Raw genomic sequence first — 16,698 nt, 5'->3', positions numbered from 1 at the left:
AGAAACTTTTTTCTTGTGATATGATCTGATCTGATATTGAGATCAGAGATGATAGAATTTGTCACTGAACTGCCTTCAAATGCAGCTAGGATTAGCGATCAGTTGCTCTAGATTAATTGCTAAGGATTGTTTAGATCAATCAGCAATCACCAATGGTCAACAATTGCTCAAGAAACTGCTTCCAGCAATCGCCTTCCTGAAATCAATCCTCTAAAATAGTCTCTTGAAATTGATCAACTCTGATAGCACCTCCTGAATCTGCTTCGACTTTCTTGATCAACTGCTCAAAATTTCTGGAAGCACAGTCGAGAATCAACTTGTAGGTATCACCTCTAGATCGAAGTTGAAAGTTGCCTAGCTCTACTTTGCCTTCACAATTCGAACAAGAATTGCCAAAATTCACAGCTGAGAATCAACTGGAATTCACAACTTCCTGTTTCGCCTTTCTCACTTTGCAGCAACCGAGGATCAATTGCTAAGAATTTCCAGAATCATAGCAGATAATTGTCGGCTCTAATACCAAATGTCATGCACTTAGGGTTGAGCTAGGGTTTAGAAAGGAAATGAGAAGAATACGAAGGAGAGAGAACAAAATAGAGGAAGAATTAGACTGAAAGAGAGGGAGACCAGAGGAGATCGAGAGAGAGAATTGTAGAGAGAGATGATAGAAGTTAAGATTATCATTCCACCATGACATTATCTAACTAACTTTGCCTATTTATAGGTTTTCCTATCCTTTAAGTTAAAATACAACTGAAAGGTACATCTATTATAACAGCAAGTATAACAACCAAAAGAATTACATATAATACATAATAACTACCCTATCCTTGGGGTCGGACAGACCGATAGAAGCTTCTATGAGGCAAGTTAACAAAATGGAGAAAATTTAGAACAAAAGAGTGAGAGGAAGGCCAAAGAGAACTTGGTGGGGAACTCTTAGACATGACACAGGATATGATGGCTTCACAGAAGATATGGCCACAAAGACGTGAGGAACTCTAAAATTCATGTAATTGACCCCACCTAATGGGAGATTACGGCTTGGGATTGTTGTTGATATAGAAGTTTAATAGATTGTGTGATAGAATTTAAATGGTATCAAGTTACCATATTAGGTATACTTATAAATGAGTTTTAGCTGTTTTAGGACCTTTATCAAGCCTATATATAAGGCTCATGGTGTAATCCAAAAATATGGTTTCAAGTATGAATAAAAGTTGCATATTTGGAAGAGATGGAGCTCTCTCTCCATCCTACTTTCTTCCTACTACTACTGTTGCTGCATCTGCATTCTTCCCTGTACTATTTCCTCTCCTGAAAGATTATCATCTCTGTGCTCCTTGCTTCTCCTAAAAGGTCATGGGTTTAAGTTGTGAAAATAGGCTCCAACCAAAGCAAAGCGTATGGTTGCATGCAAAAACGATCCTCTACGAACCCTCACAAAGTAAGGAGCCTCCTACACTAGGAACACCCTTCTACATGGAGAAGTAAAATTTTCTAAGTGGCAAAAAATTGAAAAGGCTTCTCAAACTCAAAGCAAACCACCCCAAATTAGGTTTTTGTTGGTTATAGTTGTGGGAGCTCTTAGGTCAAATTTTAGTTAGGAGAATAAAGAATTAAATATTCAAGGATACAAATGAAATTGAGTTCTCTAATAAAATGTCAGATCGCAAAATTTGCCCAGAAATTAGACTCATAATTCATTGCCAAATGGTTGCCAGAATCCTAATCCAAATCTAAAATCCTGAATCAAACATTCTTCCTCTTACTAGACAATTTGGTGAAATAATACATATTCCATAGGAATTTTCCTAGATATAGAATCTTATGATTTTGGTGTAGGATCTTATTGGATCTAGAGTCCTCAACTGAACTCTGATTTTTTAACTTTGTTTTGGTTAATATATTTTTTCTTTCTCCCTATCAATTTTATGTTGTAGCCTAGATAGTTGTTTCACACTAGGCCCAAATCAAGTAAAATAGCTCATACTTGAAAAAAAAAAAAAAAAAACAAGCATACCAATTTCTTATAAACTAAGAAAAACAAATAGTAGTACTGCTGCATCTGAAAAGTATGAACGTTAACAATTGAATTGCAGCTTTGGAATAAACACAGAAACATGCTAGGTGTATATATAAATATATATACACACACACACAGAGGGGGGGGGGGGGGGGGGGGGGGGAATAACTTTTGTTACTGAAATGACCTCTAACAGACCAAAGTTGTTTTCCAAGAAGATTCTTCATGCAATTTCAACCGTTTATCATCTTTTGATACATAATCAAGGAAAAAAACACTTTAGAGGAACTGATACAGCTTACTGGAAGAGAGTATAGAATATGTTCCATTGAAAATTGTAAGTGGAGCAACAAGACAACATGCAGTACTAACTTGAGAATCATGCTGGTTGAACCCACTAAACTGGGGAGCAAATCGAGCAAGTTTTCCCTTAAATGCACGGGGTGCAATTGGTGTCCGTCCAGAAGACCAGAGTTTTCTCAATAATTCACCAAATGCAAGAGCAAGCTCACCCTGCAAAACACTAAATCATATTAGAAATTTCTTGCAAAGACTCTAAAATAAAAACTTACTGTAATTAGCAAGTACAACCCCATACATGTAATCCTAAAGGATTCTGCCTGTTAATTTCATCTGTGTAATCCTGCAAGAAGTACTTAACAAGGGGAGGTGTATGGACAAGACACTGAATAGAACTATTCATAAAACAAGTATTCCCCAAATTCTGCAAGCCCGCAAAACCTCCCCTATCTGCTTTCATGGCAGTCCTTGAATTATCAAAGCCATCTTGTACATCTGAAAAACCTGAACGTAAAGTATTTCCTTGAAAACTGGAGCTATAACTTGTAGAATGACCATTGGACAAAGTTGGGCCTCCTGCAATTGTCAAAGATGATCTTGAGGGCTCTATTGGAACCAAAGCCAATTCATTTCCTGTTGAATCCATGCCAAATCCAGAGGGCCAAAATTTATTAGCCTGGACCTCCAAAAGGATCTGCACAGGTAATAATGTATCAAGAAAGTGCCTATAAACCAATTAACATCAGAGAACAAAGACAATTCAATATCAAGCACTCAATATTTGAATATCCAAGTATGGCAAGCATTCTCCACATAGTGGGGTATTTATATACACATTAAGCAAAATTGCAAGAGAAAATATTTAAAAATAAATATAAGAACCAACAAAACCCGAAATAAGCTTCCCAAATAACTTAAAATTCCTTAATGAACCAAACTTCTGAATTTGGCCCCTTTAAGGCCTAACCTGGAAACTGGTTCGTTTTTGCATGTTGCAAACAAGAATGTGATAAGCAACATGTTCTAAAATTTCTAGTAGGGGTAGTTTTATATATTATTATTAGTACCCAAGATATTTTCAACAATTAGATATCTAATGAAATAACAAAATCTGGTCTTATTGTTTCTTCAAATTAGTTCCAGCATAACTATTTCTCAGAACATGGACTGAACTGAACTGCAGGGCATAGGCTAGGTTAGAATCAGCTTACGGATTGGGCTAATACATGCTGAGTAGAATATGGGTCATTTCACGGATCTTGGGTTAAGGACTATGAAGTACAGATACAGACAGACAGAGGAGACAAGATGGACACATATCAACATGGCAATTTTCAAAAAGAGTTAGAATACAACATTATAGGTACATGTCAATTATGAAATTAAGAAACTCTTATCTTTAAACTTTTGGAATTTGAGATTCTTAAAAACTAAAAAATGTTTTTGAGGGAGGGAGGTGTAACATCCTGGTATTTTGTGAAAATAGTAATATGTAATATTGAGTATTGAAAATAATTTATTGAGGATTTGTGGTTTTTGAGTAATTTAGTTCAAGGGGGTTCTTAGTAGCCGTCGGGGTGCTTTTAGGGCCGATGGATTTTTACTGGAAAATGATGACAAGGCATGTCAATTTGTAATTTTGTGAAATGGCATGCCAAGTAGTGAATTGGGCAATTAAGATGATTAATTATTCTATTTGAGGGTATTTGTGGAATTGCAAATGTGTGGTATTTTATTTATGAATTTACTGCATTTATGGAAAGGGGTGTAACTGGAAGTTTGCGGAAAATTTGGGGTATAAGTGATATTAATAAGGTGGGGTGTGTCTTAATTATCGAGAACTGTGGGTGTTAAGTGTAAATCTCGAAAATGGATTGTGGATTCCCTTAAGATTAATTAGGGGTGTATATTAATTGAAGGTGCTGGTGGGTCAAGCGACGCACGCGAGGAGGCTGGGGCAAGGTCACAGGTTCGAGGCCGAGGGAAGGCGTGCACGAGGGAAAGAAATGCTGGAATTTTTCCAGCCTTCAGGCGCCCAAAACGGCACCATTTTGGTAAGGTGGTGGCAGCCTTGTGTGACCACTGGTGGCGCCACGTAGCGCATGCTGGGCCACTCCCCTACCTTGGCTGCCAAGCAGCTTCATGTTTGCTATTTTTAAGGCCAAATTATGCCATTCCATTGTCCCAGTAGCCAAATTCTTCCCCCAAGCAACCTATTAATGGGTAAGTGAAGTAGAAGGCAGAGAGAAGAAGAAATCGGGCGCAAACAGCAGCGTGAGAAGGGGAAAATAAGGGAAAGAATAAGGAGGAAAAATGAAGAAAAATTGGAGAGCATGTGCCAGGTAAGTATAAAAATAGTTGGAATTAAGTTAAGGGTATTTGAGGTAATGTTGGATTTAAATCATTCTTATGGCTTATTATGTTGGATTTTATTTAAAGAGATTGGGACTACAATCGTTGGAGCCCAAACGCTTAATAGTGGTTGTGGAAAGCACTAAATTAAGGCAAGTTCCTCTTGCACTATTTTCTCTTATTTGTGGTGCAAGTTCTATTCTCTCCTTTACTTCATTCAGAAAGCTTGTTCCTTGAAGTTTGACATGCTTTCTTAAAATCATGTTAAATCTTGTTCAAAAGCCTAAATAGGGCTTCGTTCACCCTATGTCCTAAAAGAACGATGCCTAACCCATTCTAAGATAGGTTCATGTAAATATTTGTGGCATTTTGTCTATGGTATGGGTCTTTCATGTATGTCGTCTGAGTCACCAGTTGCAGGAAGAGTCGACTGCCTCACCCTAGCTATCAACCGCTTGTAGTGTCTGTGCAAGGTGGAGGTTGCCTGGCCCATTGTGAGGTGTCGACTGCCAACATGCAGGCACGAGACTATCGATTGTTGCTCAGGCACCTGTCGACCGTCAATGTCCAAGCAAGGGAATTGTCGACTGACGCTAGCTAATCTGTTATCTCAAAATCTATATTGGTTGTTATGTGTGTGTTTTGTGATCTCTCATGCTAGCCATTCAAGTTACTGAGTTCTGAGGGTCGACCGACCGTGTCATGGCTGTTGACCACTAGATGTATGGGCGCTAGTGGTCATCAATTATGGCGAGGTTGTTGTCTATTTTGAAAACCAGATACTTGCAGTTGCCTGTTTGATCAAGTCTGTTGATCGAGATTGCATAGACGAATGTCATTGGGGCAGTACGTGGTGGAAAAAGTGCAAGCATGTACATAATCATGATGGTATTGAGTAGCTTGTGATCATGCATGAAATTGTATATGTTTACAAATGATGAATATTTAGCGCACTTATTATTTTGCGCGGCGATGTGACCGCAAGACAGGGATATCCAACTTTTTGTAGACTCAGTGGTTAACCGAGGGAGCTATGGCTCGCCAGACTCGCCCAGGTTGAAGCCAGGGTGAGGGTGGATGATGGTCCACAATACTATCATGACATCTTTATGTATAGATATAGAAAAATAAAAGAAGTTGAAGAGAATTTGGGAATGTTTCTATTTTAATTTGGGGCATGACAGGAGGAGAAATAATACTTGTCTTAAAAAATAATTTTATTAAGAAATTTGCATACTTGCGGGGTTTTTCAAATATACATACTTGTCTTATGAAGTCTACAGACAAATCAACAAAAGCCCCAACAATTGTTCTTCATTAATTCTTTTTCATGAATTGGGTTATAAAAATTCATGTCTTATGACTCTAATACCATATATAAGATAAATTCTTATGAATGCACATTGAATATTAGAATAATTAATTATTATTTATCATTAAAAATAATATTAACCATATATAAAAATTAAAAGCATGTCGAAAGCAATCATGCCCAAACAATATTAACTATAAAAGCACTTCAATCAAAATCCTTTTTGGTAGTTTGATTGTTAAAAGCACGATATTTCAATAAGGTAGAATTTGTTAAAATGAGTAAGATAAGGTTGTATCAAGATAACTTATCTGAAAAGTCCAAGATAACTTATCCGCAAGGGGGGGGGGGGGGAAGATAAATTTATCTGAAAAGTTCAAGATAAGAAATCACATGACTTCTTTCCAAATAAATTTAATAAACACAATGGAAAGCACTTTTGTTCGGAATGCTTTCCATATCCCACATTTTCCTGTCTACATCTTGATTAACAAACACTACCTAAATAGACAAACACAATAACATTAAAGGTATTTCCAAATGATCTTGCCAAATGCCAAACTGCTTTGTTTATCAAAAAGTTATTATTGTAAAAGAACTTCTCACGATTTTCACGATAGTAGAAATTTCACAGCAATACCACTCAAAACCTAAGGGTCCAAGTTCTAGGTTGCGGGTAGGGGTGGAGCAGATTTTTTTTTGATTTTTTTTACAATGATTTACTACTTAGAATAGAAAAAATTATATTATATTTTATTACTAAAAATAAAAAATAAGTATTGAAGAAAAAGTATATAATGGCCCAGTAATAACCATCACAACATTGTTTACAATTTGCTCATAATTTTATTTTTTTACAATGATGATGCAAATAAAACTAAGTATTGAAGAAAATTGTGAAGTAAAGAAAGCAAGCATGAAGGAAATTTATATTGAAGAAAATGAAGAAATTAACAAAACAAGTATTGATCAAATTGATATTGCACAACTTCCTATGGATCCCGGACTAAGAATTACAATGATGGATTACAATGTTAATTTTCAAGATCAAATTAAAAGAGTCTGCTCAGCCTCGAAATCAAGACTATTCATTCCAGTTTAATTTAATGAATTTGGTGATTGGTTTAAATTGATGTTGCACGACTTCCTATGGATCTCAAGCTAAGAACTACAATAATGGATTACAATGTTAATTTTCATAATCAAATTAAAAGAGTCTGCTTGCAAAGAGGTCTGTGTCAGCCTCGAAATCAAGACGATTCATTCTTTGGTTCAATGAATTTGGTAATTGGTTGGAATATAGTATAAGCAAAAATGTTGTGTTTTGCTTATATTGTTATCTTTTTAAAGCAAATAATGGGAAACAAGGAGATATTGATTCATTCATGAAAGAAGGGTTCAGTAATTTTTTTTTTTTTTTAAATGTAGACTTTAAGTTCATATTGGATATGCTAATAGTGCACACAATTAAACTCGAAACAACTATGAAACCTTCATGAATCAATAGCAAAATATTGAGATAGTTTTCTTTAGGCAATTAAAACAAACACAGTGTGATTATCGAATTCGTCTAAATGTATTAATTGATTGTGTAGGACTTCTTCTATAGCAAGAACTAGCCTTTTGTGATCATGACGAGTCTAAAGATTCAAATAATCAACGTAGCTTTCTTGAACAATTGCAATTTCTAGTATGAAAAGCTATAAGGAATAATTCTAAAAATATATATATTTTAATATTATCACTATTATCTTATTTTTAAATTATATTTTTTGTATTTAAGTTCGCCCCCACTGAACCAAAATCCTAGCTCAGCCCCTGGTTGCGGGCTAGGAAGGCTGTTTGGGCCTTGGTTAGAGATAAAATTAGTCTTGAGTGGAATTTTTTAAGTGCAGCTCGGTTGGAAAATATAGGCACAGAAAGCTAAGACTTTAGGACAGTCAAGGGATGGGACTTGTGTTCACTTAACTTGGACAGTGGATCAAAATCGTGGACAGGATTGATCTATTTAGGTAAAGCAGCAAATCTTAAATCTGCTGTTAGAATTCTTACCTAATGGGTGCAGAAACACTAGAAAGGAAGTAACAAAAGAGAAACCCAAGCAGCAGGATTGATTAGCAACATTGAGGACTCCCGTAACATGGTTGGCATCCTTGACAGCAGTGAACTTGAACAAATAGTTTTCGTATGACACTATTGACTTTCAGGTATGAAAGCACGCAGGTGGTGGTCACTTGTGACATATATATGAAGCTGGGAATGGTTGAAGTTAACACGGGATTGGAGTCATGGAAAGCTGAGACTTCTTTGATGCTTCAATCATTTTTCTGTTTGGTTTAATTGTTGCAATCTGCTACAAAATCCAGCATAGACAATGATGGCAACAACAGTACGTATGATTGTGACCAAATAAATCCAACCAAACAGAACACCTAAATCTAGACCTCTTTGATGTTGAAGATATTTCAGTGAATTACTATCACAATCATTTGCGATACAAGCACCAACAGGAGCTTCAATGTGAATAACATTCTGATAGTTCATACTAAATCAGAATTATCACTTGGGACTCTGGTAACAAAAACTGATCTAGAACCGGGATCAACTGAAAAGGAAATAGGATAGAACCTGTGTGGTGAGAATTGAAAGAGGGGAAGGAGTAGAAGTAGAAAAGAAATAGAGGACAAGGTAATTAGAACCAGAATGGAGATATCAAAAACAGAAAGCAATAGAAAGAGGCTCAGAAAGATGGTCAGGGAGAAGCCAGAGAACTGGGGCAACCACAAGTACGAGGGAGGGATAAGAAAGATAATCAATCATCCCGTATTCAACTTTCAACATCCAAGTCCAGGGAAAAGCCATTATATTGCAGGGTATTTGTAAAAACCCCAAAAATTTAGATAAAAATATGATAAACGAAAATAAAATCCAATCATACCAGAAACAAATTTCCTAAATGAATTAGAATTCCTAAATAAACTAAATTTCTGAACTCAGCATCCTTTATTCCTTTATAGCCTACATCTTGATGTCTATGGAAATGCAACACATAAAAAATGGTTGAATGAAACAAAAATATAAATTAGAAGAATTACAGTCAAATCAACTGAACATTTTCCTCTCTCAAAATGAACAAATAAATGGGAAAAATAAAAATAAGTGGATTCAGGTTTTCTTTTCTTTCTTTCTTTTTTATCTCTGCCCTGATTGAGGGGGACACCAGTGTGTTAACTGAAAGCTTACTGTATAGGGAACACTAACAGGAAATTTAACCTAGAAAGCACGGATACTTCATTCTGGATGCAGTAATACTTATCCAACATGGATTGGATGTGGATGCTTTCCAACCCACGGGTCAGAAAAGCCAAATGGCATGCCCTAATATTTATCACTTTATTTTTTGACACATATAGGACAAGAGGAACACAAGCGTCCATAAGCTGAACACAAGATGAACATGCCCAAGGGCAAAAAGGAGCTTTTATAGAAACTTTTTCCGGGGGTGGGGCAGGGCGGCTGGGGGCAGGTAAAAATCTACAGATGCATTAAGTTTTCTGGCTAATGATTGAAAACATGATTGAGAATAACTATGTCAGCTCCCTAAGGATCTGACGGTAGTCTCAATCAATAGATGGACCGAGAGAGAAAGGGAGAGAGAAATCGAGAGAGAATTTGGAAGAGAAGAATGCAGAGTTAGAGAGAAAGAGAGAACAGGGAGAGAGAAATTCAGAATTCTCTTGGGAAATTTCATAATCATCCATGGAAGGAAGTCGGCGATATTTATAGCTGATCCTAACCTCCCCCATGTGCAGGTAACTGCTTACATGCATTTGGGAAAGTACCAGCTGCTGATGCAGCAACAAACTTGGTACAACCCATTACAGCATACTTACAGCATATACTACTTCTCTCTTCTACTATATTTAATTACACTTACTTCCCCCTTACACATTAGTACATGACAAACTACAACTCAGAAAAAGTATTACTTTCTTTTTCTTTTTCTTTTTCTTTTTCTTGCATGTTAAATAATCCTTATATTATCATGGATTAAAATAGTACATTTATGGTGGATTAGTGGTTCTTTTCATTATCATAACTTTAAAATGAATGGTGTCTTTGTGTCAAATTAGTGGTGATTATTCAATATTTGTAATGCATTTGGGTTTTATGCTCATTAACACTACTAATAAAAAAATATACAAAATATTGTTTTTGTCATGTCCCTAGTGTATTTGTATCTTAGTTTTTTTTTTTCTAAATTGTCTTATCCTGTGCCTATGTATATGTATGCATCTGTATCAGTACCTGTAACTTGTACCTGTATACATATCAGTATTTGTAACAATACTTATATCACGTTAGCAGGCTGTTAAGCCTTTATGTAGTAGGCTGTTAAGCCTTGTAAAATAAAACCGTGTTTGGCATAGCAGGAGGAATGTTCCAGCATGTCCAATGGCAAGTTGTAAGGCCAAGTGGGCAAGTGGGATAACTGTTTTGGCGCCCAAATTAGGCTGCAGATCAGTATAAATAACACTGATCCACGCCTAACCCCACATGATGAATGAAGTAAGGAAGTCAATTTCCCTCAATTATCTCTCTCTCTCTCTCTCTCTCTCTCTCCCCCCCTAAATTGCCAATTCTCTTGTTTCAATCAATTTCTCTTGTCAGATCGGGGATATGACAAATTGGTATCAGAGTAAAGTCCTAGCCAGTGAATTGTGAAGGGCAATCAGACATGGCCAACGGCACTCGAATGAAACATATGGAAACACAGCTACGGCAGATGTCAGTTTCGATGTCAGAGATGCAGAGCAGAGTCGACTCGATAGAAGGAAGGCTAGAATTGGCGATAAATTGGAAATTAGAGACGATGACAAAGAGGTTGCACACAGATTTGCGCGCGAACATGCATGAGCAAATCAGAGAGGAGATGCAAGAGCAAAGGAATTTGCTGCGCAAACAATTGCAGCAGGTCATGCTCATGTTCTCTAGCCAAAATTAGTTAAGAATCTCTCCTGATTTTCCCTCTAGAGATTGGATGGAACCGATTTTACAGGGGACTGGAAACAACAACCGTATTGTTGGATCATCAAAATTGGAGGGAGATCTAGCAGTTGTGGGAGAAAATATGATGGATAGGAGACGGGAGATTCAAATTCCTCCGCATCAAGCTGGTTTTCAGTACCAAAATTGGAATTACCATTGTTTGATGGGCAAAAGCCTCGTTGGTGGATATGGAGATGTGAGAAGCAATTTAGCATCTATCAGACACCGAATGATCAGAAGGAGACCCTAGCATCCGCTTACCTCAATGATGTGGGGGATGTGTGGTTTTAGGGATGGTCTAAGGTAAGGAGGCATACACTTGGGATGATTTTACCAAAGGATTGCGTGGGAGGTTCGATGAATAGGATGATGGACATTCTGGAGGAATTCAATAGGCTGAAGCAGGATGGCATTGTGCAAGAGTACCAGCTGAGGTTTGAGGAATTGAAGTCCCTCATGCTGAGCAGGAACCCCTTTATGACCGAAGAATATTTTGTATCTAGCTTTGTGGGAGGATTGAATGATGAGATATGATCTGCAATTAAGATGTTGAAACCACAAAATGTACAAGAAGCAACTGAGGGGGCCTCTTTACAGGAGTTAACAATGGAGGTCGAGGCCTTAATGAAGAAATAGAGGGGTCAATCTGGGAGTAGTACTATCTAGAGGGAGAATGCAGAGTAAGGACACTTTTAGGGGAGGAGGAACAAGGGCGAGATACTTGACAATTACACCCCCTAACCCGAATCTACAGCAGAGGGATAAGCTCATTGAGCAGAGGAGAGTAGCAGGGTTATATTGTAGATGTGGGGACAGATATTCCCCAAGACATTAGTACAAGAAACAATTGCTCCTACAAAAAAGGAAGAGGAGGAAGAGGAAGATTTGGTTGTGATTGAGCATGTTGAAGAAAAGAGCAATGGAGCTATTTCCTTGCACACAATCAAGGGAATGGCTAGCAGCAAGATTATTAAGGCAAAGGGAAAGGTGCAGGACAGCACTCTTATGGTCCTGATAAACACTGAGAGTACTCACAGTTTTATTGATAAAGGGACAGCCAAGAAGATGAAATGCCAATTAGCCAACACTCAACCCTTGTCGGTCACAGTGGCTAATGGGAACAAAGTAATTAGCAAATCCACATGTTTGGAATTCTGTTAGGAAATGCAGGGAGAGGATTACCAAGATGATTTGAGATTACTTAAGTTGGGGGGATGCCATATCGTACTTGGGGTTGATTAGATGAGGGGAGTGAGTCTGATAAGCTTTGATTTCAATAAGATGGAGGTGACCCTAGAGAAGGATGGAAGAAGAGTGGTGTTGTAGGGAAACATAAAGGTGGGATCGTGTAAACTAATCAAGGGAAATAAGCTACAACAGCTATTCAGAAAGAAGGTATCTCAAGTGGCACAATTGTTTTCAATTGAAGCCATTAAGCAGCTGGAGACAGGGGATGGAGAAGGCTCTAAGCAGGGTTGCCAATCATCTACAGCCACTTGGCAGGTACATGAATTGACCCTACTTGAGTATTATTGGTTGAATATCAAGACCTTTTGTAGAACCTAAGTCGCTTCCACCCAAAAGATCTTTGGACCACACAATACCTCTCCAACCTAATGTTGAACCAGTAAACATTAGGTCTTACAGATACCCACCTAAACTCAAATCTGTCATCAGACCTAGTCACAGTCCATTTGTTTCTCCTATCCTATTGGTTAAGAAGGAAGACGTCACATGACGTTTCTATGTCAATTATAGACAACTCAATGCCATTACTATTAAAGATAAGTTTCCTATTCCAATCATTGACGACCTACTAGATGAGCTTAAACACACCTCTATATTCTCTAAACTGGACCTAAGATATGAATACCATCAGATTAGGATGGATCCAAATGACATACCCAAAATAGCCTTCAAGACACACCATGGCCATTTCGAATTCACAATGATGACTTTTGGCCTAACTAACGCCCCTGCTACATTTCAAGCTCTTATAAACCAAATTTTTGAACCATACCTCAGAAAATTCGTGTTGGTCTTCTTTGACGACATTCTAGTCTATAACCCTTCTTTTGATCAACACCTAGACCACTTTAGGGCTATATTTGAGATCTTGAGATTCAACCGATTGTATATCAAGTAGTCAAAAGTGTGCTTTTTCACAAAGACAGGTGGAGTATCTGGGACATTATTTCAAGAGTTGGAGTAGGCACAAATCCCAAGAAAATTGAGGCTATTGTGGCATGGCCTAAACTCACTAGCGTCAGGGCACTAAGAGGGTTCCTAGGGCTCACCGATTATTACCAGAGATTCGTAAAGAATTATGGGATAATCAGTAAGCCATTGACTGAGTTACTAAAGAAAGATGGCTTTAGATGGAACCCTAAGGCTAAGAAGGCTTTTGAACAATTGAAGAAGGCACTAAGCGAAGTACCGATGCTAGGCTTGCCTGATTTTAGCAAGTCATTCACGCTGGAGACAGATGCCAGCAACTATGGAATAGGGGCAATCCTATCACAAGATGGCAAGCCCTGGCCTTCCTTAGTCAAGCCCTTGCCCCCCAAATACCAAGGACTCAGCATCTATGAGAAAGAATTGATGGTAGTCTTAATGGCAGTGGAGAAGTGGCGACACTACTTAGAGGGAGGAAGATTTGTCATCAAAACAGATCATGAATTTAAAGTTTTTGTTGTAGCAAAGGCTGCATATCCAATGGCAGAAGAAAGGTATGACTAAACTTATGGGGTTGGATTATGTGATACATTCCAGGAAGGGGAAGGAAAATGTAGCAGCAAATGCTTTGTCTCGCTAGCAAGAAGAAGGAATGACTGCAGCCATTTCAGTCGTTGTGCTAGATTGGCTCCAAGAGGTTACAAAGAGTTATCTAAAAGGTGAGCAGACCAAAGGGTTACTAAAACAACTGAGCATTAATGCAAATAGCAGACAAGATTATTCATTTAACAGTAGAGTGATACGGTAAAAGGGCAAGCTAGTAATAGGAGATTGTGAGGAGTTGAAGGATGGAATACTACAAGCACTACATGGGTCCCCTATTGGTGGTCATTCGGGCATACAAAATACCTATCGTAAAGTAAAACAAGTATTCTTTTGGCCTCAGTTAAAAAAATATGACTGGACTATGTGTTAAAGTGTGATGTATGTAGACGGTGCAAACATGAAACATGGCTCATTCAGGTCTACTACAGCCCTTAGCCATTCCAGATCAGGCATGGACCAATGTGACCATGGATTTTATAGAGGGGCTTCTAATGTCAAAAGGAAATGATTGTACTATGGTAGTGGTGGACCGATTTTCTAAGTTCAATCATTTCATTGGCATATCCCACCCGTTCACAGCACAAGAAATGGCTAGAACATTCATGGATAATGTGGTGAAAATGCATGGAATCCCCCAGTCTATAGTATCAGACAGGGACAAGGTATTTACTAGCCTATTTTGGAAAGAAATTATGAGATCTTTAGGCACTAAGCTGCTTATGTCTATTGCATACCACCCTGAAACGAATGGTCAATTAGAATGGGTAAATCAATGTTTGGAATCCTACTTGAGATGCTTAAGTTTTTTGCAACCAAAGATAAGTGGTTGGCAGTAGCTCAATGGTGGTATAACTCTCGAGCTTCCACAGCTCGATCAAAATGACCCCATTTGAAGCTCTCTATGGCTATAAGCCAAGGTCACTACCAACTATTAGGGGACAGACTACAGTGGTTGCGGTTGGGACATACTTGCAGCAAAGACAAGATATTATACGGCTGGTTAAGGCAGAATTGGCTAAAGCACAAAATGGGATGAAGCAATTGACTGATAGGAAACGGAGTGAGAAGGAATTCGCAATCAGGGAGGATGTTTATTAAAAGCTTAGCCAACAGCATCTCAAGGCCCTAACCCACCAACCCATCTCCAAGCTGAGCCCTAAGTATTACGGGCCATTTACTATATTGGAAAAGATAGGAACAGTGGCCTACAGGTTGCAACTGCCAAAAGGATCACAGATCCATCCTATGTTCCACGTGTCTCTCCTCAAGAAAGCCACTGGGACACAAAGATCCACCCCTACACTTCCACCTATAGTGGGAGAAGAAACAGAAGAAGCAATACCTACAGCTATCCTAGACAAAAGGGTGATCCACAAGCATGGGGTTGCTCTCACCCAAGTTCTAGTGAAGTGGTCATCCCTCCATGCAAACAACAATACATGGGAGTATTTTCCAGATCTTCTCCAGCAATTCCCCCACATAGCCAGCTTGCTACACATTTCTTGAGGACAAGAAATGCTTTAAATGGAGGGAATTGTCACGTTAGCAGGCTGTTAAGCCTTTATGTAGTAGGTTGTTAGGCCTTGTAAAATAAAACCGTGTTTGGCATAGCTGGAGGAATATTCCAGCATGTCCAATGGCAAGTTGTAAGGCCAAGTGGGCAAGTGGGATAACTGTTTTGGTGCCCAAATTAGGCTGCAGATCAGTATAAATAACACTGATCCACACCTAAACCCACATGATGAATGAAGTAAGGAAATCAGTTTCCCTCCTCAATTCTCTTTCCCTTTCATTTCTCATTTCCCTCTCTCTCTCTCTCCTCTCAATTCTCCCCCTAAATTGCCAATTCTCTCACTTCAATCAATTTCTCAGCAATTGAGAAATTCCCTTGTCAGATCAGGGATCTGACAACTTAGTGCTTAACGGTTCAAAAAGGAGTGCTTGACTCAAAAGGTTGATCTGTCCATAGAGTCACATGTCCTTTTATGTACTGATTTTGCGTCTTCAATTTATAATTGGAAAGACTAAAACAGCTCCCACAAAAAGGGAAAAAAAGAAAGTTGCAACACTCTATAGCCATTAGTTAAGTTGCACGGGAATGCGTTTGGGATGCCGTTTCGACATTTCCGAATCGTTTCCCGTTTCGGAAACAACGAAGATGGCCTGAAACGATTTTCGGGTCGTTTCTATAAATTGCGAAACGTTTGGGGGCCGTTTTGCAATTTGCTAAAATTAAATGGAAACGCGTTTTAGGTGAAAAGCGTTTTTGGTTCCCGTAACAAAGGCCACGCGGCCCACGGCCCACGCATCCCCAAAGTTGGCCGAACCCCCCTCATTTTCCCTCTCTTCTTCTTCTTCTTCTTCTTCTTCTTCTTCTTCTTTCTGGTTCTTCTTTTTTTTCTTTCTGGTTCTCAATCTTCTTTCTGGTTCTTCTTCCATCGCTTCTGATTCCAATCACCCGTTGTCGTTCCTTGCCAAAGATCGTTCATTCAGTCGCTTCCGGTTGAACCTCAATTCGTTGCTTCCGATTTCGTCTCTTCTAGTCGAACCCCGAAGCTTTGCAGCCAGTCGTTCCTTCAGTCGGTCGCCGTTGTCGTTCCCTCTCAGGTAGTCGACGGTCAACCCCTCTCTCTCTCTCTCTCTCTCTATGTTCTCAGACTGTTCGTCTTTTGTGTTGAGAGGTGTATGCATTTTTTTGTGTTTTTTGTTTGTTTAATTTTTGTTTGATATTTTGTTTTTAATTTATTTATATCAAAATTAAATTAAATTAATTAAATTTATTCAGTAATATGGCGCATTGCATATTACTGAAAATAAATTTTTATATTTGAATTATTTTTTATAATTTACTATATTAAAAATTATATTTACAAAACTC

General features: G+C 38.2%; 1 protein-coding gene across 1 annotated transcript in view; it reads right to left on the bottom strand.

Annotated features, from left to right (window-relative positions):
• The window catches only part of LOC127814253 (ubiquitin carboxyl-terminal hydrolase 9-like), a 46,767-nt gene that overhangs the window by 13,840 nt on the left and 16,229 nt on the right, over positions 1–16,698 (bottom strand). The window contains exons 7-8 of the mRNA XM_052355644.1: positions 2,625–3,020; positions 2,399–2,539 (exon numbers count right to left, since the gene is read on the bottom strand). Coding sequence (XP_052211604.1) covers positions 2,399–2,539; positions 2,625–3,020 — 537 coding nt within the window. The remainder of the gene's footprint in view (positions 1–2,398; positions 2,540–2,624; positions 3,021–16,698) is intronic.

This window comes from Diospyros lotus, chromosome 12 (genome assembly GCF_014633365.1).
Source record: "Diospyros lotus cultivar Yz01 chromosome 12, ASM1463336v1, whole genome shotgun sequence".
Classification (NCBI taxonomy): domain Eukaryota; kingdom Viridiplantae; phylum Streptophyta; class Magnoliopsida; order Ericales; family Ebenaceae; genus Diospyros; species Diospyros lotus.
Note: the sequence above shows the minus strand (reverse complement) of the source record. Positions and strands in the feature narration are given on the sequence as shown.